Source organism: Lissotriton vulgaris, chromosome 6 (genome assembly GCF_964263255.1).
Source record: "Lissotriton vulgaris chromosome 6, aLisVul1.2, whole genome shotgun sequence".
NCBI classification, from domain to species: domain Eukaryota; kingdom Metazoa; phylum Chordata; class Amphibia; order Caudata; family Salamandridae; genus Lissotriton; species Lissotriton vulgaris.
In genome coordinates, this window is record NC_141694.1 from 316,629,479 (window position 1) to 316,644,772 (window position 15,294).

General features: G+C 47.7%; 1 protein-coding gene across 1 annotated transcript in view; it reads right to left on the reverse strand.

Moving 5' to 3' along the window:
- ATP6V1C2 (ATPase H+ transporting V1 subunit C2) overlaps positions 1-15,294 on the reverse strand; it is a 290,949-nt gene that overhangs the window by 36,147 nt on the left and 239,508 nt on the right. The window contains exon 9 of the mRNA XM_086926336.1: positions 9,602-9,694. Within this exon, the coding sequence (XP_086782462.1) occupies positions 9,602-9,694 (93 nt within the window). The remainder of the gene's footprint in view (positions 1-9,601; positions 9,695-15,294) is intronic.

The window sequence follows — 15,294 nt, forward strand, 5'->3', positions numbered from 1 at the left end:
CCCAGAAGGATGAAACTCCAAAGCCTGTCCTGCTCTGACGGCAACACGATTTTTAGCAGAGCTCACCAGTGAGTACGTAAACCCATCAGTAGAGCCCCCTTAGCTGTATTCGGCGTGCAAAGCAAGTAGCTTGGTTAAACTGGATCTCCATTCAAGCTGTCAGATTAAGTGATTAAGGGGCGATGGAGCTGGGTCAAGTTCAATCACAAGTCAGGTTGGTAGCGCTGGGGAGGGGTCAGTCACTTCAAGTTGTTGACTAAAACAGCGGGGTCTGTATGGAGGTATCGAGAGTGACGTAGGACCACTTGGCAGCTATTGCAGGTTTCAAAAAAATGGATTGGTGACGTTACAACGCAGGCTATTACAACGCCTGCTGTTACAACGCGGTTTTTACATCGCATACCATTACAACGCATAGTGCTTTTAAGCGCTGGATAGTGAATTATTTAATTTACTATTCCAACTCCAGTCCCCGTGGATAGTAGGGAAGGTGTTGGATAGTAAATTAAATACATTCCCCATCCTAGAGCGCCCCCCAGCGCAATGCGTTGTAATGGTTTGCGTTGTAATGGTTGCGTTGTAATGGTAGTGCGTTGTAATGAATGCGTTGTAAGTGATGTTTCCCAAAAAAATAATAAATGTGTACTTCGCTGAAAGGAGTACTAATAACACAAATCTGGAGGACCTTGCGAACCCACAGTAAGGAGCAGGAAGGTGTGCAGTTGGTAACCTGAACATCCTACCCACACACATCCCTGTTCTGCAGACTCCAACGAGGCGCCTTTCTCACGCCAAGAACATGTCCAGGGTGCCCTGGGCTACGTGGAGATCAGGAGACACAGCGTTCACCTCGGAACTAGAGCGGCAGTGAGGGGTAGAGACAGGTGTACTGTAAGCTCGGAAGAGCCGAGGTCAGGTCAATCCGACAGGATATGGGGCTGTGACGAAGGGCAAAATGAAGGAGCCAAACTGTTCTATTTTTTTTTGTTTCAAATAAGATCTACAAATATATTGTATCACTATGTACACTGGTACATGGGGAAGCTCACTTGCCCTACGCGAGTTTGCGTACAGTAGAATGTATTTCCTCATTATGAAGGAGAAGAGCTCATGTCTTCAATAGTTGAGAAGAAGCTTTAATTGAGTGGGATACCCACAGCATGTCACAACTTAATAGCCAATAGCAGAACAGCTAAACTGTGAGGTTTGCAGTTTCATTTCTATCATAGCAAGTTATCTTTGAGACTGAAAGGGTAGGAAAAAAAACTGTAAGCTCGAAAGAGCCGAGGTCAGTTCAATCCGCCGGATATGGGGCTGTGAGATGGCTGACGGTCCCGACAGGAAACAAACTGAGTGAGTGGTGTATGCGCGCGCGCTACTGCGAGCCATGGCCTATTGGTGTCTATTACACGCACTAAGCGTGTAATAGACACCAATAGGCTATGGGAGGAGCTATGTGCGCGTCTCAGGCCTATTGCGTGCCGATTTTTACAATAAGACGCACGCATAGGTGCCAATGGGGGAGCTGAAAAGGAAACGCACACGCACAAACGTGTGTGATTCCTAAGTCAGCTCACATTCCCTGTTTTTCACCTTCAAAATGCCTCACGAGGTTTACGAATCCTCGGAAATCTGGAAATGTGTTGTGTTCCATGGGTTTTGTGTGGGAACACCCAAAGCAACACCCCCGGAACGCCCCTTTCACACAAAGTGCTGTGTGTAAAGGAGCCAAATTTCCAAGGACAGGAAAAGCCACATAGGGCGACTTTTCCTGTCCTTGTAAATATGGGGCAGAGAAATGTGCTGCCAGTGCGTCACAAAAAGTGACGTACTGCCAGCGCAAGGGGCTTGTATATCTGCCCCTAAGTTTTCATTTCCATGTCATCTATTGACCAATGATGATTATGTGATTTATACCTCTGTTTTTTTATTAAGGGAATTCCTTACTAATAACAAAGGTACAGCGACACCCTCCATTGTCGGGGATACCATGAAAGCATATATCCGTGGTATTACATTACTGTATATCATTATATAAAACTGAGCTCCTTAGGATGTTCTGCGTGAATTGCGGCACGAAATTCTACAACTCAAAATTTCTCACGCCCAGAAATTGTTCGAGGTGGCACTTACAAGCAGGTTATCTTTTTACAACAAATTGAAAAACGGTCAGTGACGAAGTGAGAGCTAAAAGAGCAGATCGCAGCTAAATATGCCAAGAATAAAGCTCAAATTAAATTATGAGCCCATACTAATAACGGTCATGCCAAAATAAAGGCATGGAATAAACTACCACTTACTCTAGTTGGACGATGCGATACAGTTAAAATGAATATCCTTCAGAAATGTTTTATCTTTTCGGGCCATCCTTTTCCAAGTCCCGGATTCATTTTTAGGCACCTGGAAGGAGTCATGGAAGTTTTATATGGGGCTCCAAGTGAGCGAAACGAGCAATTCGACTTATGAAGCTCCCATATAAGTGAGGGGGTCTTCAACTCCCCGATTTTTAGTTGCATTTCTAGGCTATGTTCATGGGACGCTTGCACAGCCTATTAACCCTGGCTGACCCAGATCAAGTAGATTTCTACTATCAATAGCGCTGGGTGTTGACTATAGGCTTTTCTTATACTGGTTGGGGGACCCAGCTATATGAGGTTCACTTCCAGGCTGTGAAGGATACTATTTGCAATTGGCAGGAAATGAGCAACAAATATTCAATCTCTTTTTTTAAATAAAGAAACGCCGTTGCAGGATAATCCTGCTTTTCTGTTAGTGTTTCAATATCCAAATGGGAAGGCCTGGGCCCGACACAGGGTTCAGACCATCGGGCAGGTGTTCGGTTTAAATGGCTTTTGCTCATTTTCTGGATTACAGGCTTGGTATGGGCTCCCACATGACTTTTTCTTTAAATATTTTCAAATGAGAGATTTCCTGACACATTGTAATTACCCAATGGAGCTTGGTATACCACATTCTTTGCTAGCATGTAAACTGATGACAACGTGCTACTGGCTTCAAAATGGAGTCTACAACTTGAGAATGATGTTCACGTTTCATAGATACAGAGGGCATTGGAGATTTTGGATAGATCAGTCTATTCTATCAACTTGAAACTGCAACAATTCAAGACTATCTCTCTTTTATATTACACGCTAGAAGTAATCTCTTAATGGGGTGCCAATGTTTCCAGGGATAAAACTAGGTGCCAAAAATGTAGACAGCTTTCGGCAGGCATGGTACATATGTTTGCTGTATGCCCTGCCTTACAGAAGTTTCAGACTGATGTAACTAAGCTAATGTCTTTTTGCCTCAGCCTTCACGTGTCTTTGCCCCCCTAAAGAGATTTTGATGGGTGTTAAATCTGAATGTGATAGTGGTACCAAATGTCTATTGTCAATAATGATAGTTTGTGATCAGTTATGTGTGGCTCAGGTATGGATTTCTGATGCCCCCCTAAAGCAACTGAATTGTGGTCTCTTTTGAGACAAATATATGAGTCAGAGCAGGCCCTGACCAAAGTGAGAAGCCCTTCTTCACTCAGGAAACTTGATAACATCTGGGCTGGTCTCATCTCTTATTTGTTACATTATGTTGCTGATTGATACTTTTTCTTTTTGATGCTCGTCAGGGACGGCCCTAGGCTGGACAAGTCAAGCTGTTACCACATGTGGAATGGCCAAACTCCCTAGAGGACAAGGTAAGGGAGGAAGATTGTGGGTGAGAAAGAGTGGAGAATTACATGGCTTCCCTGTGACAAAATGAAAAAGATATAAGAGAAGTCTTCAAAGTAAAGAAAACTGAAAAGAATAAATCAAACACAGAACTTTTGAATTAAGGCATATTCAGAGTGTAATATTTGAAATAGTGATGTTAAATTTTGGGAGGGCCCAGGATTTCCTTTACCACAAGGTATAAGATGAAGGAAGTGGTGAACTATCTCTGTAACTTCTCATTAAGCTAAGATGACCCTGTTTATGTTCAGTAATTAGCATGAGCATTTATTTTGATCCATTGAGCTTGGTCACGTAAACTTATCCCCAGACAATTTCATTCCTGCTGTGACTTAGGGTTTTGCAATAAGATTATCCTCTGATTAGCAAGGACAGCTCATTAATCCTGGAAGGGGAGCTATAGAAATGGAAGACTGACATCTATTTGCAGGGGCTCGCCATCTTTTACCCCTTCATTAGGCAACTAGGGGGTATATTCACAGGAACGTGTGATAATTGCTTTTGGGTGATTTCAATTACTGGTATCAAGACCCTGAGGAGGGCCCGCACTCAGCTGAAATGACGGACCTGCTTATGAATTTGAACTTCACCCAGAAAGTGTTGTCCCCTACCCATCTAAAGGGACATATTTTAGATCATGTCTGGACAAATGGGGCGGATATTTCCAGTCCTATTGTTTCTCCCTGTACTTGGTCTGATCACCATTTATTGAAATTTAATCTACGGGTCCCTTCTGTTGAGAAATCTAACCCCATGGAGGGTGGTTTGGCCAGAAGATGGAATTCTATTAATAAAGGTGATTTTCTTAGCTCGCTGGCTGACACACTTCCCCAGGGTGGGCCAGATATCGAGACAATGGATATTAATATCTTGAACTGGCTAATGAATGCCAGCGATAAACATGCCCCCCTTACCAGATTGAAAACCACCAGATGCGCTGACGCAACCAGATGGTTCTCGATTGAACTCTAAGATCAGAAGTTACAGCTTCGTAAATTGGAGAGACAGTGGTGTGGAAAGTATGGCCAGGAAGAAAGACTGACCTACGTGAAGACCAGGAAAGAATATAAGAAAAATATTCTGGCAGCTAAAGCGGCACACTTTTCTAACCGCATCATCAATTCAAATAGCAACTCAATAGAGATCTTTAATATTGTTAATGAATTGTCCAATCCAGATAGAATATTATTGAAGGCGGCACCATCACAGGAATTATGTAGCTCTCTCAATGATTACTTCATTGACAAAATCATTACTATTAAAAATAAAATTCCTAAATGTCTCGCTGCACCTAGTGCTGATGACCATCTTAAAAACACTCAGGTGATAAGCCAATTCCCTAATATTGACTTACAAACCTTCCATAAGCTTCTAGTGAAGGTCAAGTCTGGGGCTCCTTCTGACTTTTGTCTGCCGCATATTCTCAAAGACTGTTTTTTGGCTTTTCCTGGTCCTATACTAGCCTTAATGAATGAGTCTCTTATTGTGGGGAAAGTCCCCCCGGCCTTTAAGAAGGCCATAGTTGTCCCCTTATTGAAGAAACTTGGGGCAGATCCTAAACTGCTATCCAATTACTGCCCGATCTCTTTGTTACCTTGTGTGGCAAAGCTATTGGAAACCCATGTAGCAAACTGCCTGTCTGATTTTTTGGAGGAGTCGGGTTATCTTGACCCCCACCAGGCGGGCTTCCGGCCAGCTCATTCGACAGAAGCAGACAATTGGTATTACCAAGGTTTATCGCAAATGCGATAAAAATCGGCCACAATGCATTAATATCGCTGAAAAGTCAGCGATATTCAGGCATTACCGAGCTAATGCTCTTAGCCATGTTATCCACCTCCCATTGGATAACATGGCTAAGAACTGCTCAGGGCAGGTGTTAGCTTTTGGAGATATTCGCGCTTAGAGCGAATATCTCCATAAGTTGGTAATAGGAGATAGCGATGTTAGCGACTGTTTCCAGTCGCTAACATCTTGGCACGCCCACTTTGCATGTCATTAGTGATAAATACCACTGACATGCAAAGTGGGGCCCAAGATGGTCGCTATCTCCTACTAGCTGTCGCTAACTGGTGTTAGCGACAGCTAGGTAATAGGGAGATAATTTTATCTCCGCTTTCTTGGCTTTTAAAGCAAAAAAACGGAGATAAACCCCCTTGATAATATGTCCCAGTGTTTGTTTTAAAAATTTGAACAATTTATTACAAATAGATGTTAGATAACAGCAGTGCAGTGCCATATATTAACATTTTATAAAAATGTGCCAATACACATGAAGAACATTTAAAATTACAAAGCTCAAAGTTGACAAGCTTTGTAATTTTAAATGTTGTTCAAATTTTTAAAACAAACACTGTTTGTCCTACCAGGACAAGATGCCGATCGGTTTGATTTTATCAGGAAGCAGCAAAAGGAGGAGTGGAATGCAACAGCCTCTTGCCCCCACCAATTCAGTATCAGCTATATGGGGGTGAAAACTGCTCCCTAGTCCATAGGCTCAGACGCCACTACTGTCCGACCAGAGGGGGAACAGCCTTTACAACGCGAGCATTAATACGCGCTGCCATTACTACGCTGCTTTTACAACGCAAGTCGTTTCAACGACTTGCGCTGGAGGGCACTGTTGGACAAGGAATAGTTTAATTTTCTATTCCAACACCTTTCCTACTGTATCGTGGGCTGGAGTTGGAATAGAAAATTAAACTATTCCACTATCCAGTGCTTACAGCGCAAGTCGTTGTTTCGACTTGCTTTGTAAAAACAGCGTTGTAATGGCACGCGTGGTAATAGACCGCGTTGTGCTGACATACAACCGACCAGAGAGTGTCCATGAGTGTCGGGGAACAGACTTAGTGGCACCGGGGCTGAGTGGGGATGCTGACTGCGATGCTGCCGGTACACTGACATTGCTGAATCATGACTCTGTGACATACTGGACCTATGCCGTAGGCAGCGGATCGGCAGTGGGACACAGCCACGTGTCTTCGGCTCGTGATGCACAGCTCTAGTGACACCAAGGCAGATGTCGATAGTGTACGAACACCTCTGTAACGATTATCCTTTTCTCTCCACCAAGTTTCCAGGCCGACATCCTCTTAGGCCTCTCCTTTTGTGCAATGATGTGTCATCTGCCTTTGCATAATCGATGTTCAGTTTCAAATCTGTGGCCTACTCGAACACACCCTAGGCCGAGAGCAGTGTAGGGCGGAGGCAGCGGACAGCATGGGCCATTCACCGAGTGTTGCCTGCATTGGTTGGTGGCCCTACTGTCCTGCGCAGTTCAGGTTCAGTGGCACCACGTGTTCGGTCACCTCCGTGACTGTGACCCGGCTTTCGTCCGGACTGAGCCGCATCTTTCTCTTACTCCTCTCCACACGACCATTGGTGTGAATTCTGCCATTCGTGATTCGCGACTAGGTGCTGGATGTGAGACCTACTGGTCCTTAAGGTTCTCCTGGTCCCTCATTCATGGTTGGGCGGATGGGGTTGGACAGTGTTTGTGTCAGCACGGCTCTCTGGATGGCGTTGGACAGGGTTTGTGGCAGCGCGGCTCGCCAGATGGCGTTCGACAGAGTTTGTAGCAGGATGTGTCGCAAGATGCGCATATGGCACTATGCCTCACTGATCGAAGGGGGTTTGGTGCTGTGGCCGCTGTCCCGGTTTTAGGGTCACTGCCACTCAGGAGCCAGGACACAGTCTCACTAATGGGACCCACTGGGCCGCAGAGGTCGCTGGTAGGATATGTTAACGAGAAAGGAGTAATGTGGGCCAGCATCGGGGGGGACAGCAATGGTCTGAAAGTCTGGCCGGGTTGCGGGCCTCGGTCTTGAAGCTTATACTGGCACGTGGTGGGCCCTCCATGACACATGCCGGTGTCGGATGCTGATCAGTGTGGCCTGGCAGCGTAGGGTCGGCCCTGAAGGTTTGTGGTCCAGCGGGCCGGGGTAGGGCAGGCACATAGGATCTCAGGCAAATCAGCTAACGAGGACGGCATTGGCCTCATGGCAGGGTGGGAGGCGCCGCACTGGCAGAGACGTTGGGCTTTCTGAAAGAGGAAAACGCCCAGGGCTACATGCTTTTTATTTACACCCCTACGCTGGCCTGGCTTACGCCGGCCAATCACACTCTGCTCACACTTACAGGTGGGGTGTAACAGGCAACATTTCCGCAAGGACCTCCACTGGCTGGGGTGACATGGTTGTGTCCACTGTCCACTGTACTCCATTCCCCAGAGGTGTATTTTGCCATGGATATGGGTGTATTCTGCATACTGCGGTTTGTTCAGCACTTTTCCGTCACTCTTGGCATTGTGTACTTTCCCAATCATGATTCTACTGCATCCTTCACATATGCCTGGTTGCCAACTCTCCCAACATTTGTCTATTGTGTGGCTGAGGTGCCATGCCGTAGATTGGTCATGTTCACGGCTTGCCCAGGTTAACATTGTGAGTTGTTCTATTGTGTCTGGTGGGTGGGCATGTTGTTGTGCATCTTTGTGGTGAACTTGTGACGTGTGCATTGCCAGAGTTTTGGATTGCATGGTTGTGGAGTTGAGGTGAGTGGGGTGTTAATTGGGAAGTTGCCAAGGGGCTGTGCATTTCCCTTTGTGCTATCCTGGGACGGCTGGTTGCTGTTGGGCTGTCAGAGGGAGAAGGGATCACCCACACTGGCTGTGTATTTGGAGGCGACATTGGTGAAGGTCCCACGGTGTTCGGATGTTGCCTGCAGATTGATATGTGCTGTGTGCTTCCTGTTGCACAGATTGTGTGCGTGTCACCAGGGGGCACAGGTGGGACATGTGTGCAGGGGATTGCCCCCAACACATGTGTGCATCCGGCTATGGCGTGTGGTCCTTGCTTGGTCTCCAGCGGTTCCTGTGCATTGTGTTGGCTGTACGGGGACAGGGGTGCCAGGATGATGGTGATGTGCAGGACAGGCATGGGGTCTTGAGACTCCCCCGACTCTGGCGGGTGTTGTTTGGGGTGTGCCAGGGGCCAACAGGTGGGGCACGGCCAGCAGCTTGGTGTGGGGTGGGATGTTGGTTGTCTGCTGTTTTGGTGCCATAGGCCTGTTAGGCGATGATCGCCAGGATGCGTAGGATGGTTGTCCCTTTCAGCCTGTAGTGGACAGTGACATTGTCAGATGGCAAGTGCGTTTCCTAGGGGGTGCTGTAATTGTCTGCGCTACCCCTGTGGTGGTCTTGGGGGCGGGTGCCGGGTGGGTGTTGTGGTCCTCTTGGGTGTCCGTACTGAATGTTCAGTTGCTCCAAGGCATCTGTTGCCCTTCTGATGACGCCCTGGGCAGGGCTCTCTATTGTTGTGCAGGCTGCCATCCTACTTTAAACCAGGTCAGAGCAGGTGTAAAATTCCTACTGCTAACGATCCTTATCGCGTGTTTTGTGTTCTTATCGCCAATCTGTCTGGTCGTTGTGAATGTTGAGGTGTGGTGTTGTCACAGGTTTTGTCACCGGAATGCCTACTCTGCATCTCATTGGTTGGGAGGTCCTCTGTGGCGATGTTTTTTGCGGCTGCTTTCGCAGGAAAAGTGGTGCTGTGGGCTGTTAGCACCCGCTTGTGAATGGTGGGGTGAATTTATCACGACTTTGGCTGCGATAAATTGCAGTTAATTAAGCTGCCCCTAGGTCTTAGTGGATTCAGAGTAAGGAACAACAAATAGGATCCTATCCAAGAGGTTTCACACTTTCAAGTATATTAGAGGTTGTGAGACTTGCAGCAGGGCTGCATTTTTCATAGCTCTTCTAGAAGTTTTAGAAGGACCCTCTGACTTTTCTAAAAAGCAAAGTGGTTATGCAATGTAATGAAAAGCTGTCAGCCTATAAATATACACTAAAAAAGACTGCCTTTACATACTTGTTTTGTCTTGCTTTGTTTTTGAAATCCTCCATCACTTTTCTGAACAGAGTTACAGTGAACAGCCCCGCTTCTGTATCTTCCACAATCATTCTGCAGAAACAAAAAAGTTTTATTGTAAAAATTTTAAACTTGGATTTTCTGGTACAATTTTAAATAGGAATGACAACACATACTATGCATTTGCTCAAACTTATGCAGTGTGGTATACAGCGTCAGCCAACTTCCTACTCTCTCTATCTTGCATAGTTTTCGATTTGAAGGTGGGCTAAAAAGATGGCAATTTTTCACTGTGTGAGCGCATAGCAGCATAATGTCAGGGGTACACAATTATAAACCAATAGCTTCCTTCATGGCTCTTGGATGAACAATGGGCTTCAGAAAATCCAAGGAAGTGGGAGATTGAGATTTGATTATAAAGGAAGCTCATTGAGCGCAAAACATAGGTCCAGGCATGAAGTGCAAGTCCCAGAGACTAGATGCCGGAAGCAATCAACATCAGGTAGTTCTCACAGAAGGTAGGAGGGTGACAATGTACATAAGATAAAAACATATTAGAAAAGGATCACTCCCTCAAGATCTGGAGACTATTTGTGGCTTATTTATGAGCCCTTTGCGCCGCCGTTGCGTTACATTTGTGATGCTGTGGCAGCGTAAAAAATGCACCACATAGCTCCATATTTACAAAGTGACCCATCTAAGCAGATGCGTCCCTTTGTAAAGCCCTGCGCTATATTATACCTGCATCTGGTATAATGTATACAGGGTGGGCATTCCCCGTAATAAAAAGGTCACAGAAGTGGCACAGTGACATCTATGAGATTTCACTACGCCAATTCTAGGACGCCACTGCTTCAAAATCTTACGCCTGTCTCAAAGCAGGCATAAGACTGACGCAAGCTCCTTTAACATGGGACTTGCCCAAATGTAATGACACATTGGTGGAATAACGTCACTTTTACAACACACTCTAGCAATGCATCATTACTGCACCTACAGATACGTCAGAAATACTGACGTATCTGTATATCCTTGCGACATGGAGCGCTGTACAGTAAATACGGTACAAAAGGGGGTGGTGATGGACGGAGCATCTGAATCAATCAAACACTCACACCCAGACAAAAGATCTGGGTTTAATCCATCAGTGTTCTTTAGCCCCATCTGCCACCCCAGTTCAGACATGGCTATATGCAAATCAGTCTGACCCTGTGCCTCATGGGAACAGTCCAGCCCGAACTGCCAAGCCATGTCTTCCCTGGACCGGAAACAAGCTTCCGAGGACCGGTTTCTGGCATTCCAGCCGTCTTCAGCCCGGCTTGCTTGAATCCAGTGGCAAAGTGAGCAAGGGAGCAAGGGACTCACGTCTGAGCATACCCTGCCACACTTATGGCGGCCAAAAGCGGTACAAAAGAGGGTACAGTAAATACAGCGCATCAATCAATCAATCAATCATTGCATTTATATAGCGCACTACTTACCCAGAGGGTCTCAAGGCGCTGGTGGGGGGGGAGAATCTGCTACTGCTCGAACAACCAGGTCTTGAGTTGCTTCCTGAAGGCAAGGGGGTCCTGGGTCAGGCGGAGGTGGGTGGGGAGGGAGTTCCATGTCTTGGCGGCGAGGTAGGAGAAGGACTGTCCCCCTGTGGTGGCTCTACGGATGCGGGGGACGGCAGCGAGGGCGTGGCTGGTCGATCGAAGCTGGCGTTTGGGAGCGTAGAAGTTGAGGCAGCTGTTGAGGTATCCTGGGCCTTGGCTGTGTAGGGCTTTGTGTGCGTGGGTGAGGAGACGGAAGGTGATTCTCTTGTTGACCGGGAGCCAATGCAGATCTCTCAGGTGTCCGGAGATGTGGCTGCGACGGGGGATGTCCAGGATGAGTCGTGCTGAGGCTTTCTGGATCCGCTGGAGTCTCTTCTGGAGTTTGGCATGGGTCCGGCGTAGAGGGTGTTGCCGTAGTCCAGACGGCTGGTGACGAGGGCCTGGGTGACCGTCTTCCTGGTCTCGGTGGGCATCCACCGGAAGATCTTACGTAGCATGCGCAGGATATTGAAGCACGACGAGGATACGGCGTTGACTTGTCTGGTCACGGAGAGGGAGGAGTCCAGGATGAAGCCCAGGTTGCGTGCGTGGTCTGTTGGTTTGGGTGCGCTGCCTAGGGCGGGGTGCCACCAGGAGTCGTCCCAAGTGGCGGGTGAGGATCCCAGGATGAGGACTTCCATCTTATCTGAGTTCAGTTTCAGGCGGCTGTTCTTCATCCATTCGGCTACCTCTTTCATCCCTTCGTGAAGGTTGGCTCTGGCAGTGGCGGGGTCGTTGGTAAGGGAGAGGATCACCTGGGTGTCGTCAGCGTAGGAGATGATGTTGAGGTTGTGCTGGCGTGCAATGTCTGCGAGGGGTTCATGTAGATATTGAAGAGGGTTGGACTGAGCGAGGAGCCTTGAGGGACGCCGCAGATGACTTCGGTGGCTTCAGATCTGAACGGAGGGAGTCGGACTCTCTGTGTCCTTCCGGCGAGGAAGGAGATGATCCGCTCCAGGGCCTTCTCCTGGACTCCGACGTTGCTGAGGCGTTGTACTAGGGTACGATGGCAGACAGTGTTGAAGGCCGCAGAGAGGTCGAGGAGGATGAGGGCCGCTGTTTCTCCGTTGTCGAGCAGCGCTCGGATGTCATCGGTGACTGCGATCAGGGCGGTCTCGGTGCTGTGGTTGGCCCGGAAGCCAGACTGCGAGGGGTCGAGGGATCCGTTCGTCTCGAGGAAGGCGGCCAGCTGCTTGTTGACGGTCTTCTCGATGACTTTAGCAGGAAACGGGAGCAGCGAGATGGGGCGGTAGTTTTTGAGGTCGGTGGGGTCAGCCGATGGCTTCTTGAGTAGAGCGCTGAGTTCGGCGTGCTTCCAGCTCTCCGGGAAGGTAGCGGTGTCGAAGGAGGTGTTGATGATATCCCGCAGGTGGGGTGCGAGGATAGCGTCGGCCTTGTTGAAGACGTGGTGAGGGCAGGGGTCGGTCGGAGATCCGGAGTGGATGGAGTTCATCGTGCGGACGGTGTCTTCGGTGCTGATCGGAGTCCAGGTGCGGAGGGTGGTGGTGGGGGGCAGTGGTTCGGTCGTGGTGTTCGTCGGTTGAGTGCTGAAGCTGTTGTGTATGTCCGCGATCTTGTTGTGAAAGTAGGAGGCGAGGGAGTTGCAGAGGTCTTGCGAAGGGGTGATGTCGTTGTTTCCGGCGTTGGGGTTGGAGAGCTCTTTGACGATGTTGAAGAGTTCTTTGCTGTTGTGTGCATTGTTGTCCAGTCGATCCTTGAATGCCGTTTTCTTGGTGGCGCGGATGAGTTGGTGGTGTTTTCGGGTGGCGAGCTTGAGGGCAGTCATGTTGTCCGGTGTTGGGTCTCTGCGCCAGGTTCTCTCGAGGGCTCGGCAGTTCTTCTTGGAGCTCTTGAGTTCGTCGGTAAACCATGGGGCTTTCTTGCTGCCGGGTTTGCTGGGCGGGGTTCTCAGGGGGGCGAGCTCGTCTGCGCAGTCGCTGATCCACTTCGTGAGGTTGGTGGCCGCCTGGCTAGGGTTCGTTGTGCTGGTGGGAGGGTTCATGCTCAGGGAGGACGCGAGCTGGTCGGCTGTGATCTTGTTCCAGTTCCTGCGTGCAGCCTGTTGCTGGTGGTGGTGGATCGTGGTCCTTGCGAAGCTTAAGTGGACGCAGCTGTGGTCCGTCCAGTGGAGTCCGGTGGCGTGGCTGAAGGCGATGTCCTTGCTGGATGAGAAGACGGGGTCGAGTGTGTGTCCGGCGTAGTGGGTGGGGGTGGTCACCAGTTGCTTGAGTCCCAGGTTGGCGAGGTTGTCCAGCAGGGTGGTGGTGTTGCGTCGTTGTTGTTCTCCAGGTGGAAGTTGAGGTCCCCTAGGAGGATGTAGTCAGCGGAGCAGAGGGCGTGTGGGCTGATGAAGTCGGCGATGTCTTCCATGGTGTTACAAGGAGGGCGCACTGAAAAGTGTTGCATCACTGTTTTCACGCAGCAAGGCAACACTTTACATACATGAGCCCATTATCCCCACCATAGAGTCCTTCTTTTACCTCATCAATTTCAGGCCAGTGCTAGAATGACAGACCAGCACACATGAACACTGCCTTGCCAGTATATGTTAACAGACGTCCTTTAGCTGGTGCACATCTAGCTGGACTTTTGCACCATCCTGTGGAGCCCAGGCACTCAATGGGCCAATGTTATATGTAGTGCAAGACATATTCAAAAGCAATTTAGGTTGCTTTTGTGGCCATATAATTTGGTTAACAAGACCGATCTGCTATCAGCATACATGTCAGATTACAGAACTATGATGTCTTCTGCTAGGCACAAAGACTTATTAGCCATGTCACAAAATATGTATGGGTTAATACATTTTATAAAGAGGAAAAAGCTTGTAACATTCATCAACTCTAATGCTCAAATATAGCCCTTTACAGGAGACACACCGATTCCCCACCGGCGAGTGACAAACTGCATAGAGACTGGGTAGGAAAAGTATACCACACTAGTGAATCCTTATCTTCAGACCAAAATCAATCTGGTACAATTGATAATATGCCCTTGAGAATTCCAATAGAACATGGACATGGTGTGAACATGGGCTTCTATTGGAGTTCTCCAGGGCATATTAGCAAGCCCATTATTGTCCCGCTTTAGCGGGAGTTTTCTGCCGCTAAACCAGCAATAATTTTAATGCCGTCCTTGATAATATGCTCCATATTTCCTTTTCATTTGGACTTCTAATGAAGTCTGATCATGCTGACACCTACCTTTCTACTGCTCCCTAATTAGAAACCATTGATAGATGATTCTACACTTGACCTATGTTAAAGAAGAGAAGGGCAGTTTCTTATGGCGCACCTGTTCACTTTCATTTGCTATTATATGATTGTACATTTTTTTATCTCATTTTACTGCATTTCAACCAACTGAGATATTTTACTTTGGCTTTTGTCGTAATGTACTTTTTGAATCTGCATATGGATTGCATATTGACTGTACTGATTAATAATCCAAATGAAACCTTTTATTCATATTCATTGATTTCCGGTCCTCATTGTGGAGTCACACAGGCTTCAAATGTTAAGTTGCATTATTGATGTTTTCTCCCTTTCAATGCTTCATGTCAGCCACAAAGGTCCAGAAAGTTTGTGAGTAAAATCTTAGACAACTTGACTGAGAGAACATGTTTGTAAGGCTCAGGAAGCTCCAGCACAGTCTATGCACACATGTACACAGTTGGGGCATCCAATAAAATACTACCACTAACCCGACCTCCCTGCAATAGTCCCAGGGTATTCACGGTTTGAGCGCTTGTGAGTGCGGGACTCCTCAGTGCCAGCCCACGGCAGCTCAATGGATCACTTAATAATTACAGGGGGAGACACGAATACAGATCGGCGGACCACACCAATGACCCCCAACTTGGTGTTCCTAATCCTCTACATTCAATGTAGGCCTTCGCTTTTCCTGTACATAAACAAACCATGGCATTTTTCCTTTTTCCATGTGTGCTGCACAAGGCAACACACATGGACAAAGCAAAAACGAGGAGAAATAATGCATTTTTTCCTCGTTTTGCCAACTTTAGACCAGGATTTTCCTGGTCTTAATTTTGGCGCTGCCTCCTATGTACGCCACCCTTGTACATAGGGGGCAGCATCAAATACAATGGGTGTTGGT